Source organism: Pleurodeles waltl, chromosome 10 (assembly GCF_031143425.1).
Source record: "Pleurodeles waltl isolate 20211129_DDA chromosome 10, aPleWal1.hap1.20221129, whole genome shotgun sequence".
Taxonomy (NCBI): Eukaryota; Metazoa; Chordata; class Amphibia; order Caudata; family Salamandridae; genus Pleurodeles; species Pleurodeles waltl.
The window spans coordinates 9,161,189-9,183,827 of NC_090449.1; the positions used below are offsets into that span (position 1 = coordinate 9,161,189).

At 47.7% G+C, this 22,639-nt stretch overlaps 1 protein-coding gene across 2 annotated transcripts in view; it reads right to left on the reverse strand.

Moving 5' to 3' along the window:
* FAM120C (family with sequence similarity 120 member C) overlaps positions 1-22,639 on the reverse strand; it is a 564,585-nt gene that overhangs the window by 183,424 nt on the left and 358,522 nt on the right. For both annotated transcript variants that reach the window (XM_069209344.1, XM_069209345.1), the window contains exon 12: positions 14,066-14,275. In XM_069209344.1, the coding sequence (XP_069065445.1) occupies positions 14,066-14,275 (210 nt within the window). The remainder of the gene's footprint in view (positions 1-14,065; positions 14,276-22,639) is intronic.

Consider the following 22,639-nt stretch of genomic DNA (forward strand, 5'->3'; position numbering starts at 1 on the left):
AACATGTAAGTTACAGGTGGAGGAGAGGGTGGCGGAGTTACCTTCTTCACCACTTTTGTTTGTGGTGCTTGTTCCTGTATTTGGAACTCAAGTCTCCTTTTTCTCCTAATAGGGGGAAGGGTGCTGATCTTCGCTGTTCCACTCTGTATGAAGATCCGCTTTTGAGTGTGGTCTACTTCAGTGGACTGTAACTCTTCCTCGAATCTATGTTTGCGCAATTGAGAGGACAGTGATTGCTCCTCTGAATATGAGCTGGTTGTTGGCTCGGTTGCCGGTCGTTTCGGCACCGAAACTATGTCCTTACTCGTTTTCGGCTCCGAGGCGACTTTTCTCTTTTTTGGAGTCGAAACTTCTCTTTGTCGATCCTCCTCGGTGCCGCTGTCTCTGCGTCGAGCAGCTTCGGCTCCGATGTCTCGGCGTCGATCTTTGTCGGCAGCACTTTCTCGGTCCCGAGATTGCTGCGTGCCTGTGTCTCGACCCGAGTCGGACGATCTCGGCACTAGTTCGGCCTTTTTCGGTGCTGATGGGCGATCACCGACTTTATGGGTTGAGCCATGGCCTGTTGGCAGTGGCGTCCCCTGGGCCTTGTCTGTTTTCTTGTGTGCTGGCTTCGACGTCTTACTCACTGTTTCGTGGACGTCGAATTCCTCCGAGTCCGATTCATGGATAGAGAAGGCTTCCTCTTCTTCTCCTTGTTCCTCGAACTCTCGGTGTCCTGTCGGCGTGGACGCCATCTGTAATCTTCTGGCTCGCCGGTCACGGAGCGTTTTTCGGGATCGAAACGCACGACAGGCCTCACAAGTTTCTTCCTTGTGCTCGGGCGACAGGCACAGGTTACAGACCAAATGTTGGTCTGTATATGGGTATTTGTTGTGGCATTTAGGGCAGAATCGGAACGGGGTCCGTTCCATCAGCCTCGATGTTACACGCGGTCGGGCCGACCAGGCCCCGACGGGGGATCGAAATTACCCCGAAGGGCTACCGGAGCTCTTCACGATTCGATTCGGTGTCGATTCTATCTAATCCGATCCCGAACGCAACAATACCGACGTAATTTTCCAAATTTCTAACTATCTTTCCGTTCCGAACCCGGACCGAAAAGGAACACGTCCGAACCCGATGGCGGAAAGAAAACAATCGAAGATGGAGTCGACGCCCATGCGCAATGGAAGCAAAGGAGGAGGAGTCCCTCGGTCTCGTGACTCGAAAGACTTCTTCGAAGAAAAACAACTTGTAACACTCCGACCCAACACCAGATGGCGGGCTATGCACAACATGTGTATCTGCAGCTACACATGCCATCGAACGTATCGGTATATGGAAATATGCATCCTTTAGGTCTAGTGTTGTCATGTAGTCTTGTTGTTTGAGCAGTGGGATTACGTCCTGTAATGTCACCATGTGAAAGTGATCTGATTTGATGTAGGTATTTAATGTTCTGAGATCTAATATAGGTCTCAGACTCTTGTCTTTTTTGGGTATGAGAAAATACAGAGAGTAAACTCCTGTTCCTTTCTGTTGGTTTGGTACTAATTCTATTGGCTCTTTCTGTAGCAACGCCTGAACTTCTAGTCCTAGAAGATCTATATGTTGTTTTGACATATTGTGTGTTTTCGGTGGGACGTTTGGAGGGAATTTGAGAAATTCTATGCAATAACCATGCTGGATAATTGCCAGTACCCAAGTATCTGTTATTTCCTCCCAATGTTTGTAAAAATTGCTTAGTCTCCCCCCCCCACAGGTGTTATGTGTTGGGGATGTGTGACTTTTAAGTCACTGCTTATTTTGAGGAGTTTTGGGACTTTGGAACTTTCCTCTATTTTTTTGGAACTGTCCCCCTCTATATTGTCCCCGAAAACTTCCACGCAGATATTGACTCTGATAAGTGGGCCTTGTTTGTGAGGTTGTGGGTTCTGTGCTTTGCCCTCGAAACCCCCCTCGAAACTGTGTTTTTCTAAATGTGCCTCTGCTCTGTGGGGAGTAGAGTGCGCCCATGGCTTTGGCCGTGTCAGTGTCCTTTTTAAGTTTTTCGATCGCAGTGTCCACCTCCGGCCCAAACAACTGCTGTCCGTTAAATGGCATATTTAGCACAGCTTGCTGTATTTCTGGTTTAAATCCTGATGTACGCAGCCATGCATGTCTCCTTATTGTTACTGCTGTGTTGACAGTTCTAGCAGCTGTGTCTGCAGCATCCATAGCTGACCGTATCTGATTGTTGGAGATACTCTGTCCTTCTTCTACTACTTGCTGTGCTCTTTTCTGGAACTCCTTGGGCAAATGTTCTATAAAATGTTGCATTTCGTCCCAATGAGCCCTATCGTATCTGGCCAACAAAGCCTGTGAATTTCCAATACGCCACTGGTTTGCTGCCTGTGCCGCCACCCTTTTGCCTGCTGCGTCGAATTTGCGACTTTCCTTATCTGGAGGTGGTGCATCTCCTGAAGTATGTGAGTTTGCTCTCTTGCGAGCTGCCCCTACTACAACTGAGTCTGGTGTTAGCTGTTGTGTGATGTACACAGGGTCTGTTGGTGGTGGTTTATATTTTTTCTCCACTCTTGGAGTAATGGCCCTTCCTTTTACAGGCTCCTCAAACACTTGTTTGGAGTGTTTTAGCATCCCGGGTAGCATGGGAAGACTCTGGTACTGGCTGTGTGTGGACGACAGTGTATTAAATAGAAAGTCGTCTTCAATGGGCTCTGCATGTAGGCTGACATTATGAAATGCTGCTGCCCTTGACACCACTTGTGCGTAGGCTGTACTATCTTCTGGTGGTGACGGTCTAGCTGGATAACAGTCAGGACTATTATCTGACACTGGTGCATCATAAAGGTCCCATGCGTCAGGGTCATCTTGACTCATCCCTGTGTGGGTCGGGGATTGCATCATAGGTGGAGTGGCTACCGGTGATGGTTGCGGAGAGCATTGTGGAGATGGTGGCGGGGTTACTTGTTTAGCCACCTTTGCCTGTGGCTGCTTGTCTTTCTCCTGGAAGGCAAGTTTGCGTTTCATCCTAATAGGAGGGAGAGTGCTGATCTTTCCCGTTTCTTTTTGGATGTGGAGCCGTCTTTGGGTGTAGTCTGGCTCCATTGTCTCTAATTCCTGTCCAAATCTATGTATTTTCATTTGTGAGGACAGTCCTTGTTCCTCTGTGTAGGAACTTGTTTTCGGTTCCGAAGCCGGATGTCTCTGTATCGAAACATTTTCGGCTACTTTTTTCGGTTCCGACAAAACCTTTTTTGTTTTCGGCGTCGTGGTCTCTCAGTGCCGACTCATTTCGGTGCCGCTGTCTCGGTGCGACCCTGCTCGGAGCCACTATCTCGAGCCCGAGATTGCTGTGTGGCGGTATCTCGACCGGAGTCGGATGACTTCGACACCAGCGTGCCCTTTTTCGGTGCCGATGATCGGTCACCTATTTTTCGGGTTAAGCTATGGCCTGTTGGCGGTGGCGTCCCCTGGGCTTTAGTGGTTTTTTCGTGAGTCTTGTGTTTCGACGTCTTACTCACGGTTTTCGCCGTTTGTTCGGGATCGATCTCATCCGAGTCAGATTCATGGATGGAGAATGTTTCTTCCTCCTCCTTGAAACGCTCTTGTCCTGTCGGCGCCGACGCCATTTGCAGTCTCCTTGCTCTTCGGTCTCTTAGTGTCTTCCTGGACCGAAACGCTCGACACGCCTCACAAGTATCTTCCTTGTGTTCCGGCGACAAACACAAGTTACAGACCAGATGCTGATCTGTATATGGATACTTGTTATGGCATTTTGGGCAGAAGCGGAATGGGGTCCGTTCCAACAGCCTTGAAGAGACACGTGGCCGGGCCGACCAGGCCCCGACGGGGATCGAAAAAAAACCCGAAGGGCCACCGGAGCTCTTCCAAAGTCGGTGCCGATCTGTTGTAACTAACCCGATACCGAACGCAAACAATACCGACGAATTTTCCGAGATTCTAACTAACTTTCGTCCCGAAACACGGAGCGAAAAGGAACACGTCTGAACCCGATGGCGGAAAAAAAACAATCTAAGATGGAGTCGACGCCCATGCGCAATGGAGTCGAAAGGGGAGGAGTCCCTCGGTCTCGTGACTCGAAAATACTTCTTTGAAGAAAAACAACTTGTAACACTCCGAGCCCAACACCAGATGGCGGGATGTGCACAGCACGTGTATCTGCAGCTACACATGCCATCGAACATATATATATATAAATATAAGTATCTTCTTATCTCTAATATATATAGAGATATACCTGTGAAGATACATGATGAAATTTGAATAACAAACCAGTAATAAAACATCATAAGACACTACTGTAACATGACCAATGTCTGAAAACCCGCTTACTTATGGGATTATGATAGCGTTCTCTTATCTTTAGATGCATTTCTGTTTTTTTCATAATTTTTTTTTCAATGTGCATACCTGTTCTAGGATGGAGGGATGTAGGAGAAATGGCTCACCTTCACCTGAAGAGATTCCTGAGACCCGCCTGGCCCACTGCTACCTCTCCGTGCGAGAGGGACTCCAAGCAATAGTGCTTCGTGAAGGTATGACAGCTCTTCCATGTTGCTGCTCTACATATGTCTTGTAGTGGCACTCCGGCAAACAGTGCCGCTGACGATTAGACTTTTCTCGTCGAGTGAGCATGCACAGAAGACTGCAAAGATTTGCCCGCTGCCTGATGGCAGAAGCGAATAGCAAAGGCGATCCATCTAGAAATACTCTGCTTGGATAGCGGGTACCCCTTCCTAGGAGCACTTTACGCCACAAATAGCTGATTAGAGCGCCAAAAAGCTTTAGTCCTGTCCAAATAAAATTGAACGCATCTTTTCACATCTAAAGAGTGTAATGCCCTCTCCGCTGGAGTAGATGGATGAGGGAAAAAGGACTTGAAGACCAAAGGTTCGTTCATGTGAAAGTCTGACGGAACCTTTGGAATAAAATGCGGGTTAGTGCACATTAGTAGTCGATCTTGTTTAAGCTGCAGGAATGGCTCTTGGATGGACAGCGCTTGCACCTCACTGACCCGCCTAGCTGATGTAAGAGCTATCAATAAGGCAACCTTCCACGACAAGTATTTGAGGGAAGCACGGTGGATCGGTTCAAATGGATGCTTCATCAGTTGTGCCAAAACAATATTCAAATTCCACGAAGGAGGTGGCGGTCTGAAAGGAGGGTAAACCCTGAACAGCCCCTTCAGAAATCTCTTAATCTGCCGAGAAGAGAAGAGCGGGGGTGTGTCATCTGAACGTCTGTATGCAGCTATGGCTGCTACATGAACTTTAATGGACGAGTGTGCAAGGCCAGATCGAGCTAACTGTAAGAGATACGGCACTATCTCTTCTGGTGGTGAAAGTAGAGGGTCGATTTGACGCTGATGACACCAGGCACAGAATCTTTTCCATTTACAGTGATACGCCTTGTTAGTGCTATCCGCTCTGGCCTTTGACAAAATATCTCTGCAGTCCTGCGGGATGTTCAAATGCGCAAATTCTCTGTGGTGAGGAGCCATGCTGATAACCGCATTGACTGCGGATCGGGGTGCCGAAGTTGGCTGTTGTTCATTGTTTGTAAATGAGGTAACGGCTCCAGTGGAATATGAGGTTTGACTGACAGAATGAGGAGCTCTGTGAACCAATGTTGGCGCGGCCAGTACGGGGCTATCAGTATGAGAGTGCGCGGTTCTGTTTTCATCTTCGTGAGGACCCTTGGGATCAACAGAATGGGAGAAAAGGCGTAAGCAAAGATGTCTGACCAGACTATCGAAAACGCATTCCCCTAAGATCCCTTTTGGTGATGCCAACTTGCGAAGAACTGGAATTTGGCGTTGTCCTTCTTCGCAAACAGATCCACTGTTGGTGTTCCCCACTGGGAAAAAATCTGGGTCAGTACTGTCTGGTCTAGTTCCCACTCGTGACAGTCCGATTTCTGCCTACTGAGTGCATCTGCTGCCTTGTTGTTTATTCCCGGCAAGTGTACCGCCGATAGTGTGATGCCTTGCTGTGAGGCCCAGTTCCAGATCGCTTGGGCTTCCCTGGAGAGGGTGAGAGATCTTGTACCTCCTTGTTTGTTGAGATAGTGCATCGTAGTGGTGTTGTCCGTTCTTATCACCACTCGCGATCCAGAGATTCTTGGGAGAAACGCTTGTAAGGCGGGGTGCACTGCCCTGAGTTCTAGCCAATTGATATGCATTGATGCCAGATGAGTTGGCCATTTGCCACTTATTTTCAGGTCCTGTAATACTGCGCCCCAGCCTTCCAGTGAGGCATCTGTTGTTATGGTCCACGGGGCTGGCTGTTGAAGAAACGAGAGACCGATTGACAGATGATGCTTTTGAGACCACCACTTGAGAGTTTTGATCATTATTGGAGTTATTTGTATCCGGTCTTCGAAAGTGCCTGATACTTGGAGCCATTGACGGTTTAGCTGCTCCTGCAAGGGGCGCATCTTTAGCCGACACAGAGGGATCATCGGTATGCATGAAGACATCATGCCCAATAGTGATTTGAAGAGACGGACTGTAACCTTTCGTCTTTTGTGTATGAAACTCCCTAGGGTTAGAAATCTTTGTTGTCTCTAACCTGGGACATGCCATGCCGGATTCCGTGTTCAGTTTTGCTCCCAGAAAAGTAATACTGCGTACTGGTAGAGGGTTGGACTTCTCCCAGTTGATTGTGAATCTGAGATTGGTCAGTAAGGAAACGCACTTTCTTGTTGACTTGTGTGCTCCTGCGTAAGTCTTTGCCTTTATTAACCAGTCGTCTAAGTATGGAAAGACCTGGTGCTTTCTTCTCCTGAGAAAGGCTGCAACTGGTGCTAGGCATTTGGTAAATATTCTTGGGGCTGATTTGAGCCCGAAGGGAAGGACGCGATATTGATAATGGCTCCCGGCTACGGTAAATCTCAAATACTTTCTGTGGGCAGGGTGGATTGGTATGTGGAAGTATGCGTCTTTGAGGTCTAGTGATGACATAAAATCTCTTTGATTGAGACGCAGAAGGACGTCTTGCAGGCTGATCATTCGAAACAATTGCTTTTTTAGGTATACATTTAGTTGCCTTAAATAGAGGATCGGCCTCCAATCCTTCCACTTTTTTCGAATGATGAAGAACCTGGAATAAAATCCTGTTCCTCGTTGAGCCCGAGGCACCTTCTCTATAGCTCCCTTGAGAAGGAGCTTGTAGACCTCTTCTTTGAGTTGTTGAGGATATCTTGAAGGAGTCCTGCGGGGAGGGTTGGAGGGAGGTATCTGGACAAATTCTAAAGTATGGCCCCGTTCCACTAATTGTAGGACCCACTTGTCTGACGTAATGGTTTGCCATTGACTGAGAAATAAGGAAATTCTCCCGCCCAGGGTGACAGGAGGAGGACTGAGCGTAGCCGGCGCCTCGAAAACATCAGATTCTACGAGCTGAATCTTTGGCGGGGCGGGTTGAACGTCCACGGCCTGCCAGTCTACTAAAGGCTGGTTGAGTCGGTTGCCTTTGGGAGTAGTATGGCCGATATTGTTGTGAAGATGATGGATAGGAAGAGTATCTCTGTTGTTGATATCCCCCTCTGTAAGAGGGCTGGCCACGCCCCCTAGGACGAAAGGACAATCTTCGATATTGCAGGGTCCCTAATGACCTTGCTGTGTCCGTTTTAATTGACTGTAGGGCTTCGTCCACATGTTTCCCAAGTAGCGCTTGGCCATCAAAGGGTAAGTCTAGGATTTTATTCTGGACTTCTGGGCGAAATGAGGTGGCTTTGAGCCAGCCCTGTCTTCTTAATACAGCAGCACCTGCAAGCTGTCTGAAAGCAGTGGTCGCTATATCCATTGCACAGTCTATAAGCTCTGCAGACGTGCGTTGACCCTCTTGGACAGTCTTATTTGCCTCTGATTTTACATCTTCTGGCAGTTGATTAATAAAAGGTGCAATATCCGCCCAAAGCTGTCTGTCGTATCGAGACAAAATAGCCAAGGAGTTGGCAGCTCTAAGCACTAGGCTGGCCATAGACGAAAATCTTTTCCCTATGTTATCTAGCCTCCGACCCTCCTTATCTGGGGGCGCGGAAATCGGAGCAGAAGGATTTTTTGATCTTCTTTGAGCCGCCTGAGCTACTACTGAATCTGGAGGAGGATGTCCTGTCAAGCATGTTGGTGCATCATCAGGAGCTTTGTATTTCTTATCCAGACGTGGTAAAACTGCTGTGACTGTTGCCGGATTAGTCATGACTTTAAGGCCTTCTTCTCACAGGTAGTTCACCATCGGGATAGAGCGCACAGACTTCTGGAAGGGCTCTTTAAAATCATAAAGGAAACAATCTGTTTGCTTCGTAGGTAGCGGTAAAGCAAAACGCTTGGCTGCCCTCTCTAGGAGATTGTGAAAACCTCCAATGTCTTCAGGTGGGGACTCCACCTTCGAGTGAGAAGGAGAAGATGGAGCACGAATAATATACTCGTCCCACTCTGAGTGAGTATCTATGAGCTCTCCTTCCTCCTGATCTCCTTCTGAAATGTCAGTGTCTTGGGGAATTGTCATGTCCGGGGTGGCCACATCTGTGAGATGCAAAGACGTTGGTCTTTGATGTGGAGTAGAAAGACCAGAAATGGGCGATGGAGGAGGCTGTTCTCCTTGTGGAGGAAACCTTCTGTTGTAATCCACTAACATCGCTCTAAGGCCAGTAAGCAGGTCAGAAGGAATATACGTTCCCTGTTGATACTGCTGATGCTCCGAGCAAGCCTGGGGATCATAAGCTTCCTCATATTCCTCCTCTTCCTGGTATTTTACATTCAATTCAGAGGGGCTGTGGGCTGTTCCAAAAGGCCCATCTTCATCTGAATCTTCAACTCCCTCCAAAAGATGTACTGGTACCAGGGAGGATACCTTACTAGGTGAAGTGTGGGTTGGAGTTAACTTTTCTATTCTTTTTTGATGTTTTTCCCCCGTCGATGCTGGACGCACCGTTATTTTAATAGCAGAAAGCTTTGCCGACGAGTCTACTGTCGACGAAGTCGTCGACGACGGTAGGGCTGACACTGACATCAGCGCCGTCGACGATGACGAGGTGTAGATGGTCGTCGACGCTGATGTCGTCGTTGCAGTTCTCGTCGACGGTGGTGTACTTGTTCTCGTCGCCGATGTCGCCGACGGAGCCGTTGACGATGGAAAACCTGAAGTAGCTGTTGTCGTCGGCAATGCGCCCACCGACGGTGCCGTCAACGGGGAATCCGTCGACGAGGCCTTTTTTCCAGTCACAGAGGATGGCTTTTTGAAAGGCACAGATGAGGATTTCCTGTGCCTCTCAGAACTGGAAGAATGTCTTTTCCCCTCTTTACTTGAGAGTTTAGTTGGGGAAGAAGAAGGGCTGCGACCCTTATAAGACCCTGAAGCAGTCTTATTGAGGGCTTTCCTTGAGATTTGTGAGGGAGATCTAGAGCGTGATCTTGCCCTTTTAGTTGATCTCTTGGATGTTGAGGATTCCTCACTCTCAGAATCAGAAACTGGATCCTTCCTATGCTTCAGTTTCTGCAGCCATATTAATAATCTGCCTTCTCTATCCTTTAAGGTCTTAGAAGAAAAAGTACGGCAAATCTTACAGTCCTTGGCTGAATGATCTGGGTACAGGCAGAAAATGCAGTCTTGATGAGGATCTTCAGAATGAAGTCTTTTCTTCCCACAAGTCTTGCAGTCCCTAAAGAGACTTTTCTTTTCCTTGTCAGACATAGTTGAAAAATAGCTGACAAAAACCAAATAAATGAGTTTCTCTGAGAGAAAAAGAGCTGAATAAAGGTGTGAAAACAGAGCAGAGCTCTGAGGAGACTCCCTAGCACGACGTGCGGTAGAAAATCTGAGGTGCTAGAGCTTCTCTCAGGAGGTTCTGAAGGGTGCTGTCCCCTGATTGGTGGAGGATCAGGTTTGGTCCTTTTCACAAAATGACTCTGATAGACTATGAAATTGAAGAGGCCTAGGGCCTTTTTCTCTTTAATATGTTTTAACATTACTTATGAAAATTGTACCGGGACTCCCATCTCGACGACGGGCAATGATTCAAGCATGTGAATCTATGAAAACTTCCAATACTGGAGTAAATGGGTGTGCTTTGCTCATACGCCTATATTAATCTCAAAACTTTTAATCAGACAGCCTGTAGTTTACGTCCTGCATTAATCCTCCACCTCTCAAAGCTACTTATTGATACTGCTCGTAACCTACAATAATCCATCAGTCCAGCTGAATGGCACTGCTTAAAAACCGCTCTAATCTGACTTTAATCAGTAGTGTCTGTACACTGTTTACCACGTCTTCCTAACCCCAATTCTTTCAAAACTGATGAACGGTTTTACATATCACTGACACAAATCTCACCTCCTTTTAAATTCTGCGCATCCTAAATACTGATGTCACCTGCATGGGGACTATGCACATACCTTGCACTAATCTCATCTGATGTACTCAGTTGACATCTACACTATTTTCACCTTCCTTTAGACTGTTAACACCTTCCATGCTTAAATTTCAAGTTTATTTTGTTTATGTTACAGAACTCCAAAAGAGATTCATATAAAAAAACATAACTAGTCAAGATACGTATACATTTATACCTTGTCTTATTACAGAAATTGGTATTCCGTTTGGCCCCATCGCAGCCAAGGAACGCATTACTCGAATGGCTAGTTAAATCTCTTTTTCAGATAGATTTAGAGGCATAACAATTAGAAATAAAACTGATTCTACTAGCCTCATTAATAGCCAAGGCGAAAGATCGGACTCCTGACCTACATCATCCAGCGACCAGCGACCAAAAGCACCTTGTCAGGCCCTTTACTACAGCGTCCCTTAGGTCAAACCAAAGCCTGTCACACGCTTCTCTTTTTATGCGGCCCCTCAGATGCCTCTTTCTCCTTTTCAAAAGTGACAGCCTGGTATTCCTTTTGGGGGAATATACCATGTATTGTTTCCTAATTAAGGTATTTATTTCCCTATTTAGAAGGAGGAGAGGACGAGGAAATTGCATTAAATTTACTATTAATGGATTTTCAGCTAGCCCCTACTAGCAGCCGCTTCATAAACATACCAAAACTTTCCAGTTCATCTCCCATCCAGGCTTCACGTTTTTCAAGTGTGGTTTCTAGTTTACATTTCAAGCCTGTAATCATCCTATGGTTTCACTGTGTTCTCACTGTCTTTTGATCAAATTTGGATAAAGACCCATCAAGCATCCATGAACTAATGGGGGAAGTATTCAAGTCCAAGGATTTTTTTTTTTTTAAATCAACAGGCTATGATTGCTGAGGGGGGTATCAATAACCTTTACATCGCCCAACAAAAAGATTGAGGGGCAACCTACCACCACGTAATCGATGATTGCCTCTTCCCTTGGAGAAATGTGCGTATACAACGCTGGGGAATCCGAGGGAAGTCTCCCATTAACTATAACATAATCATTACTTTTCAGTTGATCGAGTAGGAGCTTTCCTCTCTTATTGGTTCTTATCTTTGGTGGAAAAATGCTCACAGGAATTCGCAAGGCTTCCTCTTTTTCAACTTCGAGTAGTTGGTGCAAGGCATAGTTGGAAACTTTACAATTTAAATCTCCTACCAGTAAAACGTGGGGAGCCCATTATCTATCAAGAGATGTACTAATAAAAGAGAAAATTCTATAAAGAAGGCCGTCAAAGCATTAGGAGGTATGTAGGAATTTACCAATAAGAGGGGGGCGACACTTGGATCTCCACCTGCCATGCACAGTTACGGCCATAAACAAGTTGCTAGGATCTCTATAACATTCATACTTCCATTTAAGTGTATTAAACAACAAGCATGCCACTACCCCTTTGCATGGCCCCGCCTAGAGGGCCTAGCATTACAATCTAAAGTGTAATAATCTCAAGCATGTGTGTCTGAAGTTGGTGGATTTGCTGGAACAGGCACTGGCATAGGGAGTGGCCACCTGTTATTGCACACTTGTTAATTCGCAAGATGTCTGGCAAAAGCTCAGCAGACCCTTTGAAGCCCGATTTGTGCCAATGAGCGGTGCCACACTCCTTGAAGCCGATCGGCAATCCTATGGCATATGGGGGCCACGAGCACGCTCAACTTAATGTCCGGAGGGGTTCCTTGATAATCTGTCAAATGATAAAGCCTGAAGGTCCAAAAAGGTAAACCACAATGACGAGCAAGGGTTCCCTCATGTGTCTCTCTATTGGTCAGTTGGTATAGTACAGACAGTACACTCACTGCATATTAAAATCCAATATGAGCTACACCAAGAGCGGAATGGATTGAACTCAGGAAGTAGTTGGGGGGGAAAGGGGATAAAATAAAGGGGCCCGCCAAGGAAGCAAGCCGCATCGGCCTAAAACAGACCGCTTCCACGCCACGGCAGTGGTAGTCCGCGGCTCTGAGTCTTGCCTGTCCCCAACTCACTACTCGCTTTCTGCTGCCACTCTATCAAACCCAAAACCGGAGCCCAGATACAGGCCTCGGGCTAATCCGACAATGCAGTCAGGCTGGGGGAACCTAAACTGTGACCTCCCCTCTCTGCCACCCTGTCTTTGCCCGGTAGTGAAGTATCAGTCCAGCAGCCCAGCTCTGCACTGCTACAGCCGCCTGCTGCTCCTTGCGGCTTGCTCAGCTAGCGAGTTCTGCGTCGGCGTCAGTGCTCATCTTATCCTTAAGTAGGATGGTTACAATCTACACTAAGCACATCTGACTGATTTTTCTGTGCACATTTTGGACTTATTTTAGGGCCATTAAACTTACCTGGAGTCTCAGCTCACACATGCACCTGTATGATTATAGTGGCTCCTCCCCGCCAGACACTAGGCTGCCTATACGCATTTCAGAAATCCAATTGGCGACTGCTTACACTTTGCACTAATTTTATTCACCTCTGCACTCTCCTCACAACCAATCTTTGATATTCAGGCCTAATGCTCCTCTGTTTGACACAAGATGTGCGTTAACCTCAGGAGCCAATGAGAGGTTTGGTAGCTAGAGGGGCATTCTGACTATGGTGGTCAAGAAATAGAAGGGTGTATGTAAAGGACATAGGCCCTCATTATAACCCTGGCGGTCAGTGGAGAAGTGTCGGTAATACCGCAAACAGGTCGGCGGTAAAAAAAAAACAAAAAAGGAAATTACAAGCATAGCAGTGACTGCCATGCCAAACCGCTGCATCTCCACTCCGACCGCCAAGGTGGTAACGACCGTTGGGCTGGAGACTTCGGTTTCCAGCCCAGCGGCCGTCACTATATCGCCGGCGGTATCACGACCCCGCATACCGCCATGGATTTCGTGGGGTTCTGTACCGCCACGAAATCCATGGCGGTAGGCACTATCAGTGCAAGGGAATTCGTTCCCTGGCACTGATAGGGGTCTGCCCCACTCCCCTCCCCAGAGTCCTCCCCCGAAACCCATGACCCCCCTACCACCCTCCTAAGGTGGCAGGACCCCTCCCCACGCCCCCCAAACATTGTCATACACACTCCCCCAACAGGCACACTCACACAACTACTACACATAACAAGAACACATACACACAGACATAAACGCACACATTTCCCATACAAACAACACATCCCCCGCATGCATACACGCACTTACACACCTCCTCTACACACTCCCATGCACACCCCCATGAACGCACACAACACCCCCATCCCCTAACGGACGATCACCTTACCTTGTGCGGTGATCCTCCGGGAGGGAACAGGATCCATGGGGGCAGCTCCGCCGCCAGCTCCCCGTCACCAGAACACCGCTACACCGAATCCTGGGACGTGATTCGGTGGGCGGTGTTCTGATGACGTGGCGGTGGAGCAGCCTCCACTTCACCGCCGACCGCCAGTATGGCTGCTGGCGGCTCTCCGTCCGGAAAAGGGCAGAGGGCTGCCAGCACTCCTAATACGCTGTGAGGAAAACCGCCTGCACTGGCGGTCTTCAGCACGGCGGTACCTCAGCGGTCTTGAAACAAGACCGCCAAGGTCCAAATGAGGCCCATAGTATGTAAAGGTTACTTAAGTGCTCTCAGCCTGTATTAAGAAAAGGCTTGAATAAACGTCAACAACAAAGACTGTGCTACACCGTACCTGTCCATCACAGAGATCGATCAACGGTGCTCGCTCTCGCCCTGCCCGAATGAGCTTGCTCTGGAAAAGCTTTCCATCGAAGTAGATCCAAGGACAGCAGTGCTCCCATGGCACCGGCTGTCCACAGGCATCATTGGCAAAAAGGGCTGTGTCCACACCACTCATGAAAAGGGCAGCAAGTTGAATACCACGGACATCCAACCTCTCAATCTGTACATAACACAAACAAAAAACATTAACAAATTGGATAAATGGTGACCTCAATCTGTTATTATGTGATTCTCAATCCTCAACAGAACCCTCTGTCAGAGATGTTTACAATGGTCAACCTCTGTTTTTTAGATTAAACATCTTTCTTAAAACAAAGTCACCCTGCAGACAGCCAATCCAAACCTTACCCAGACAAATTAATAAAAACAACATCCTGTTAACTTTCCTCCTCATTTTATGTCTATGCATAACTGAAATTGGCTGGTTAACAGGAAAAACAGAAAAGTTGCTTATTTGTAACAACAGTTCACCAGCGAGGGAACCCAAACCTTCAGAATAATCTCCCACTGCTAGCAGAACCTCGGAAATACACCTTGTAGGAAGCTGGCTCTGTATATACTGCAGAGTCCAGGGGTTCCCCAGAGGCTTAACAGAGGCTAAAGTAGAGAATACTAATGCTCTCTTGTGTGGTAGTGTGGTTGAGCTTACCAGAGGGTAGTGCAGAGCATTTGTTGTACACACACAGTCAAGAAATGAGGCACTCACTTAATGACTAACTCCAGGCTAATGTTTTTATATAGCAAAAATATATTTTGTTACTTTAATTCAAGACCCAAAAGGATCTTTTTGAAGGTAAGTACAATTTTAAGTTTGTATCAAGCTTATATATCAAATGCACTTTGTTTGGGTTTTGCTGATCAAGCAGTTTACAAGTAACACTTTTCAATTTCAAAAGTAGACACTTACTGCAATTTCTCTTAGGAACCAATGGAGTCCTAGGGGAGGAAAAGTGTTAGCACAGTTTACAGCTAAGTACTTGACTTACGATCCCAGTCTTCGGGGGTTTGGATGCCCACAGGTTAAAGATCCAGTGGACCCCAAAAGTGCACCACCAGCAATACAGGGCTGGCCGGGGGCAGAGGTCAAATGTGGTGTCGGGTTTTCAATGGAATAATATGAGGACTGGGGGCACTCGGAAGAAAACAGGTTGCATGTAAGAACCCGCTGCTTCAGTGCACAGATGAGCATCGGGGCCACAGGTCAGAGCAAACACACACCTTCAGTGGCACAGGGGTAGGGTGCAAACACCGCATTGAGCTCCCAATGCTTTTCAATGGGGGAACCCCAGGGGTCACAATGATGCTGCAGGCTGGGTCCAGGGAGTCGGTTGTGAAAAATCCAAAGACTGGACAGGTAGGAGAGGAGCCCGCTGGACGTTGCTGGACGGTCGGACTCCCCAAGCTCTAGGGGGCTGCGGGTGCAGGAGTACCTGTTGGTGTCAGTAATCTTCGTCACATCCGGTCGCGGTCATGGGGGTCCTCCTGATATAGGCTGCAGGCTTTGTCGTGTTGGCCAGGAGGGATCAACCCTGGGGGGTGGGGTGGGGGGAGGTGTGGGGGGGGATACGGAGGGTCCTCTAAGGAGCCCTTAGAGTGCATGGAATAATGCCACCAATACGGTTATCAGTAATGGGGTATGATTCCGACATGTTTGATACCAAACATGCCTAGGTTCGGAGTTACCATTATGTAGCTGCACACAGGTACTGACCTTTGCCAGTACACAGGTAAAATGGCTTCCCTGCACTTACAAAGTGCAGTGCATTAGACCTGGAGTTCCTAATGGCACCTCTTCTCATGCAGGGGTGCCCTCACACACAGGAACCTGCACCCTGCCCTCTGGGCTAGGAGGGCCTACCAGAAGGATGACTAGCAGTGACCTGTGGTTAAAGGGTGCGTGCACCTTTTCAGGCAGGCTGCAATGGAAGGCCGGCAGACAGTTTGCATGGGTTCCCATGGATGGCATACTACATGCTGCAGCCCATGGGGGCCCCCTCGTGTACCAATGCTCTGGGAACCTTAGTACCATATACTAGGGACTTACAGGGGTACAACAGTGTGCCAATTGTGGGGTGTAAATAGTACCAAAGCAACCAAATTTAGGGGAGGGAGCACAACCACTGGGGTCCTGGGTACCTGGGTCCCAGTGAGAACAGTCTAAACACACTGATAAACAGCCAAAAGTGAGGGTAACCATGACAGAAAGAGCAAAATTCCTACAGATGTCTTGCCTTGTTGTAGCAGGAATCTTGAAGCTGCAGACAGGCCGGTAGGGGTGGGGCCAAGTCAGTTGTCGTTTGGAGTCTTGACTGCTGGGGTTGGTTGTTTAGTCCTACTTCTTGACGTCACCAGGAATCTGAAGAGCAAGGTTCAGGGATCCTCCTAAATACTAGCGATACAGGGGTCAGAGGCCAGTAGTCAATGGCTACTGTCCCTGAGGGTGGCTACACCCTTCCTGTATCCAGTCCCTTTGCGGAATTGGGCACATTCCTATCCCTATTGTCTACTCTCCTCCAAAGCAAGATGGAGAATTCTGCAGTGAGGGGGGTCACTTCAGCTCTGGACTTCTTAGCTGCAGTGGTCACTCTGTTTTTCCTAATGTTTCCACCAAAACTGGGGCTTGGTCTGGGGGCAGGCATCTCCACTAGCTGGAGTGCCCTGGGGCAATATAACAGGAGGCCTGAGCCTTTGAGGCTCACCGTCAAGTGTTGCAGTTCCTGCAGAAGGGAGATGTGAAGCACCTCCGCCCAGAGCAGGCTTTGTTCCTGATCCCAGACAACACAAGGGCTGTCACCCCATGGGGTCAGAAACTTGTCTGGAAGTAGCAGGCTGGCACAGACTGGTCAGCCTTACACTAAAGTGTTGGGTGAAATACAAGGGACATGCCTTCTGGATGCATTTTATAATACATCCAACACTGGCATAAGTGTGGGTTTATTGTTCTGAGAAGTTTGATAACAAACTTCCAAGTCTTCGGTGAAGCCATCATGGAGCTGTGGAGTTCGAAATGAGACAACCTCCAAGCACATGTACTCAATATGGCCATACTGCACTTACGTTGAAGAATGTACTTAGACACTGTAGGGGCACATTGCTCATGCAGCTATGCCCGCACCTGTGGTATAGTGCACCCTGCCTTAGGGCTGTAAGGCCTGCTAGAGGGATGACTTACCAGTTGCAAAGGCAGTGGTTTGTGGGCATGACACTCTGAGGGGAGTGTCATGTCGACTTTGTCTTTTCTCCCCACCAGCACTCACAAGCTGCAAGGTAGTGTGCATGTGCTGAGTGAGGGGTCCCTTAGGGAGGCATAATACAGGCTGCAGCCGTTAGGGACCTTCCCTGGCCACAGGGCCCTTGGTACCAGGGGTGCCTTTTACAAGGGACTTAACTGTGTGCCAGGGCTGTGTCAATTGGGTAACAAAGGTACAGTTTTTGGGAAAGAACATTGGTGCTGGGGCCTGGTTAGCAGGGTCCCAGCACACGTCCAATCAAAGCTGGCAGCAACACTAGGCAAAAAGTGAGGGGGTACCCATGCCAACAGTGGCATTTTCCTACAGGCACCAATGTGCTCTTCAAAGCAGTCTGGTGGTGCTCAAAGGCCACCACATTCCAGCCCTTACACCTAATACAAAGGAAGAGGTGGTTACACCTCTGCTTTGCAGGAAATCCTTTGTTCTGCCTTTACAGCCTGATCCAGGCTCACCAGTAGGAGGGCAGTACAGCGTGGGCTGGCAGCTAGACCCCATAAGGCTGCACAGGCAGAATTGGGGGATCCTCTACAGAATCCCCAGAGTACATGTATCAAGCAACTAACACTGGAATCGGTGTCGTTGTACGATTCCAACATGTTTGATACCAAACATACCTAGGTTCAGAGAAGCCATTATGTAGTTGGACCACTTGTGTTGAAAGGTGTCCACTGCATACCTTAAGATGGCTTCCCTGCACTTGCAAGGCCCAGGAAATGGAGCCTGCGCTCATGCAGGGGTGCCCTCACACTTAGGGACATGCACCCTGCCCTTGGGCTGAAGGGTCTACCGGGGGGGGGGTTGACTTAGAGTGTCTAAGTGCAGTGACCAGGATATAAGGCAAGCCTTAGATCTGTGGTAAAAGGGTGCACGCACCATTTCACGCATCTTCAATGGCAGGGCTGCAGACAAAGTTTGCATGGCCTCCCATGGGTGGCACAATATATGCTGCAGCCCATGGGAGACCCCTGGGTACCTAAGTACCATATACTAGGGACTTAGATGGGTGCATCAGTATTCCAATTGTGTGTGCAAAAAGTTTACCAGGAACCAAATGTAGAGGAGAGAGCACAGTCACAGTGGTCCTGATTAGCACGATCCCAGTGAACTCTAGTCTAAACACACTGACATCAGGCAAAAGTGGGTGTAACTGTGCTAGAAAGATGGCACTTTCCTGCAGAAGTATCCATCAGAAGAACAAGTTAATTAAACTTTGGTAATGCTCTTTCTTGTGGATACTGTATCTAACCTCGTAGATTCCTCACTGCTCTCCAACCTTCCTGTTCTGTGGAATAGCCTCTTTATCATCTGAAAATGTCCCGAATTAAAGGTCAACACACTGTGCCAGCAATGTTTTAAACGCCATGTCTGGAGGCGTGGAATGAGATGTCAACACGCAGGCTAGCTGTTTACATGCAGTTCGACTGTCACATCCGGGGCGGTGTAGGGTTACTGCGGAGCCATATGAGGTCTCCTAGCAGCGCATGGGAGTAATGCTCAGAAAGATCTTTGAAACTGTGACTCTCACCATCAGTCACAAATTGAAAATGCTATTAATCTACAAACCTCCCAGCCCTATTAAACTCTGCATCTTTATTGCTCGAAGTTATCTCCACCATTAGTCTACATACCGACCCTCTAATAGTCCTTGGAGATTTCAATCCGAATGTCAACAGCGCTTCACACAAAATGGCTCAAGACATTTTTCGCTCTTGCATGACTTTCCAGTTCAATGAATTACTTATAGAACCCATGTACACAGCTGTTTTGTCCTTTCTTCAAGGATGCTCCCATTCTCTGTCATTGCTCACTTTTGCTGTCATGCAAACCCATCACCTGTCTGGTTTCCCAGGGCTTATCACTGAGCCCTACGTTTTGTAACAGCTGCATGATTCCTTTTGCCACTCTTTATTTCTTTTTTATTCGGTCTTCACTTTTGTGCTTTTCTTTTTTATTCGGTCTTCACTTTTGTGCTTATGTCGATGACATTCAACTGATACTCCACCTTATTGGAGACCTTGATTTTTTGTTTTTTAGACAGAACTAGTTTTGGAATTGCCTCTGTGTGCTTGCTAACTGGATGTTTTCTAATTTGCTCAGGCTAAATACAGATAAAACCAGCTCCTTTTGCCAATCCTTCCCCTTAATCCTCCAGCTAGTGGTCTGATGTCCTCAGCAAGGCTCCCATCCTTCTTCCTCCTACTTGGACGCTGTAGATTATATTTGATGATAACATTATTTTTGAGACTCCACTAATAATCTTTCTTTGTCACCTTTAGAATATATACCACAGCAATTTTTATAAAGGTAGGTGGAGTGGAGAGAAGACAAAACATTCCTGCAGAACTGAGCAGAGGAACTCACTATCCTTCCAGACCTAGCTGACAAGACAGCCGAGCTTTGTGAACATATGAACCGATGCCTGGCAGACATGAAGCACAGACACCCCTCAAGCCAACACCACTGGAGCAGCCTCAGCCCTGTTATAATTGGCTTTCATATCTTGAGGGGCCTTGATATTTTGGCCAGCACATTGCAGTGCTTCTAACAGCAAACGTGCCCACCTTGTAAGGGTCCTCTTTTGCACCACTTTACCTTTCCTTGTACCTGAAAACCAAAGGAAGAGCTGTTCAACTACTTAATCTTTTGAACAATCAACAATAGAATATAGGCTTTGGAGTCTCTTCTCCTGTTTTGAATGGTGAGACATACCACAGAACGTTGGCACAGGGATCTATAGGCCAATGTGTAAAGTGGTCACAAATTTAAGGAAGAAGATAACCTGTGTCTTTATCACCGACCTATCTGGAAGAAGGTGGTGTAGAGCTGGTGTAGGATTGCTGTACAGATGACATCCGCAGTTCAGTCAAGAAGTGCCCTGTCAATAAATAAAAACGTTTTCATAACAAAGAGCCTTAAGCAGAAGCTGTGCATAGGCCCCAAAGGTATGTCCATAAGAAATTTTAAAACAAGGTTAAGGTTCTACTGAGGTATCACAAATGGTTTAGAACTGTGGTTCCCAACCTGTCATCCAGGGACCCCTTGGGGTCCGCAAAGCCTCCTTAGGGGGTCCGTGACTGCTTTGAAAATGTAATAATATTAACAGCTTTCAGCAATGACTCATTGGTGGGGGTCCCCGGAATCCAATAATGGTTCAGTTGGGGTCCCCAGGTTCCAGTACTGATAAAGTGTGGGTCCACAGAAGTCAAAAGGTTGGGAACCACTGGTTTAGAAGAAACTTGTAGGTCAAACCTTTAATTAAATGTATCCGACTAGTGATTTAAACAAGGACAATTAGTTCAGAACACACAAAAATCAGAAAGAGCCAATAATGAACCTTTTGCTGTACCTACTGCAAGACCTTGCTAGGCTAACAAAAGAACAAAAAAAAGAACATCAGATAGGTTTGCATGTAACAGTAGCTATTTCGGGGACTACGCCAAAGAACACATTTCTCCCAAGTGCCTCGCATAGATGGACTTTATAGAAAGGGTTGCTAGCTGCAAAGGAAGATGTCAGTCACCTTGAAGGCAAACCAACTGCATTCAGTTACTGTTGTTCAGAGGTTGTGGATAATCAGATGCAGGATCCTACCCTATTGCCAAGACATAAGATCCTCTAGCAGTGGCTGCCTGATTGGAAGACAAATCCAAAGCATAGGACCTTTGGGTACCACTCTCTCCTGGCCCACTCTGGGTACAGTTGTGTCCTGCTCATCTCTTAAACCTGAGGCAGGAGTGGTAGCATCTAATTTATTGACTACTGTGTGTATTTGTAGATCTCGTGCCCACTCTGTGTAAAGTCTAAGGTTGCTCCATCACACTACCTCAAAAATAGAGCCCTTTGGGATAGCATAGCAAGCCCCAGACCACTGAGAAGGGAACCCCTGGACTCTTTATACGGTATTTCTAGTTACTGATATATCACATAAAGACCCAGATTCCTACATTGCAACACAATGGAGTCAGGTGGAACTTGACTCCAGATGAACAGGGGGCCGGAAGGCGCCGCTTTATATTTTTTTTGCCACCGAAGGGGTGATCACCTTGGCTTGGACTGGTTCCTTAAAAATGTCTTTGGCATGTCTCATCATGACAGTAAGAATGTGTGTGGAAGAGAGGGTGTCAAACAGAAAGTCCTGTTTTAGGGGTTCTTTATGCAGCTCAATGTTATGAAAAGCTGCTGCCCTAGAGATAACCTGCTGGAAGGAAGTGGCATCCTCAGGAGGGGAAGGATGAGCAGGATATTTCTGGATCATTGGGGTAGTGGGATCAGTGTTGTACATGTTTCAAGGGTCAGGATCACCTAATAGCACCTCCTACCTCCACCCCAGGTGCCCGACTCTGGTGACCCCGGAGGTGAAACATCAAGTGGGCCGTGTGTAGGAGACAGTGTTTGAGGAGGTGGAGGGGGTGGAGGTGGTGGGAGTGGAGGAGAAGGAAGAGAAGGAGGAGGTGGTGGAGGATGGTAGGCAGGGCTGGAGGCCTTGTCTTTGGTTTTCTTCCTGGCAGGAATGGGAAGGTCCAATGCCTCCTCGAAAGTCAACTTCCCCTTTAGAGGTGGTGGGGAGAAGGAGTAGCGATAATGCAGTAAGTCCCCACTTGTATCTGAAACCTCCTCGTCGGATGTCCAGTTTTGCTAGGATCGACTCTGGAATCTTTCGGCTCCGAGGCTTTCCATGCTGAATGTTTTGGCCTGGCCAAAGGAGGCTTTGTTGGTGCTGAGTTTGAAGGAGGCAGCTGCTGGGTCAGTCAATGCCGAAGCGTGCCCTTGGGTCCTTTGAGGTGGAGGTTGATGCCGAAGGCTTGGCCTTTGCGGCCATCTTTGCTATAGGCCTGAGGGTGGGGCGGCCGAGACAGACTTTCAGATCCAACCATGTCTGGCCGGCAGTGGTGGTCCGGTGACCTCAGAAGGTGGAAGTGGAAGATCCCTCGATTATTTTTAAGAGGGCTTGGGTGTTGAAGCAGGGGCCATAGTACTCATGTGCTGGGCTGATTATATCTCCTGCACTTTGAGGTTCAGCTCGATGTCGGAGCTGGAGCTATCCTTGATGGAGAAGGCCTCCACTTCTTCAGCGTTCATTCCTCCTGCGCATGTTCTTCACCAAAAAGACTGGGAGTGTCATCAGAGGCCTTCTGCAACACTTCTAGTCATCAAGCCCTTTTTACGGAAGGGTCTTCTTAGAATGGAAGTACTTAAAGGCATCGCACTCTATCTCCTTGTGGTCGGAGGCAGAGGTTGAACATGAGATGCTGGTCGGTGTGAGGGTATTTTGC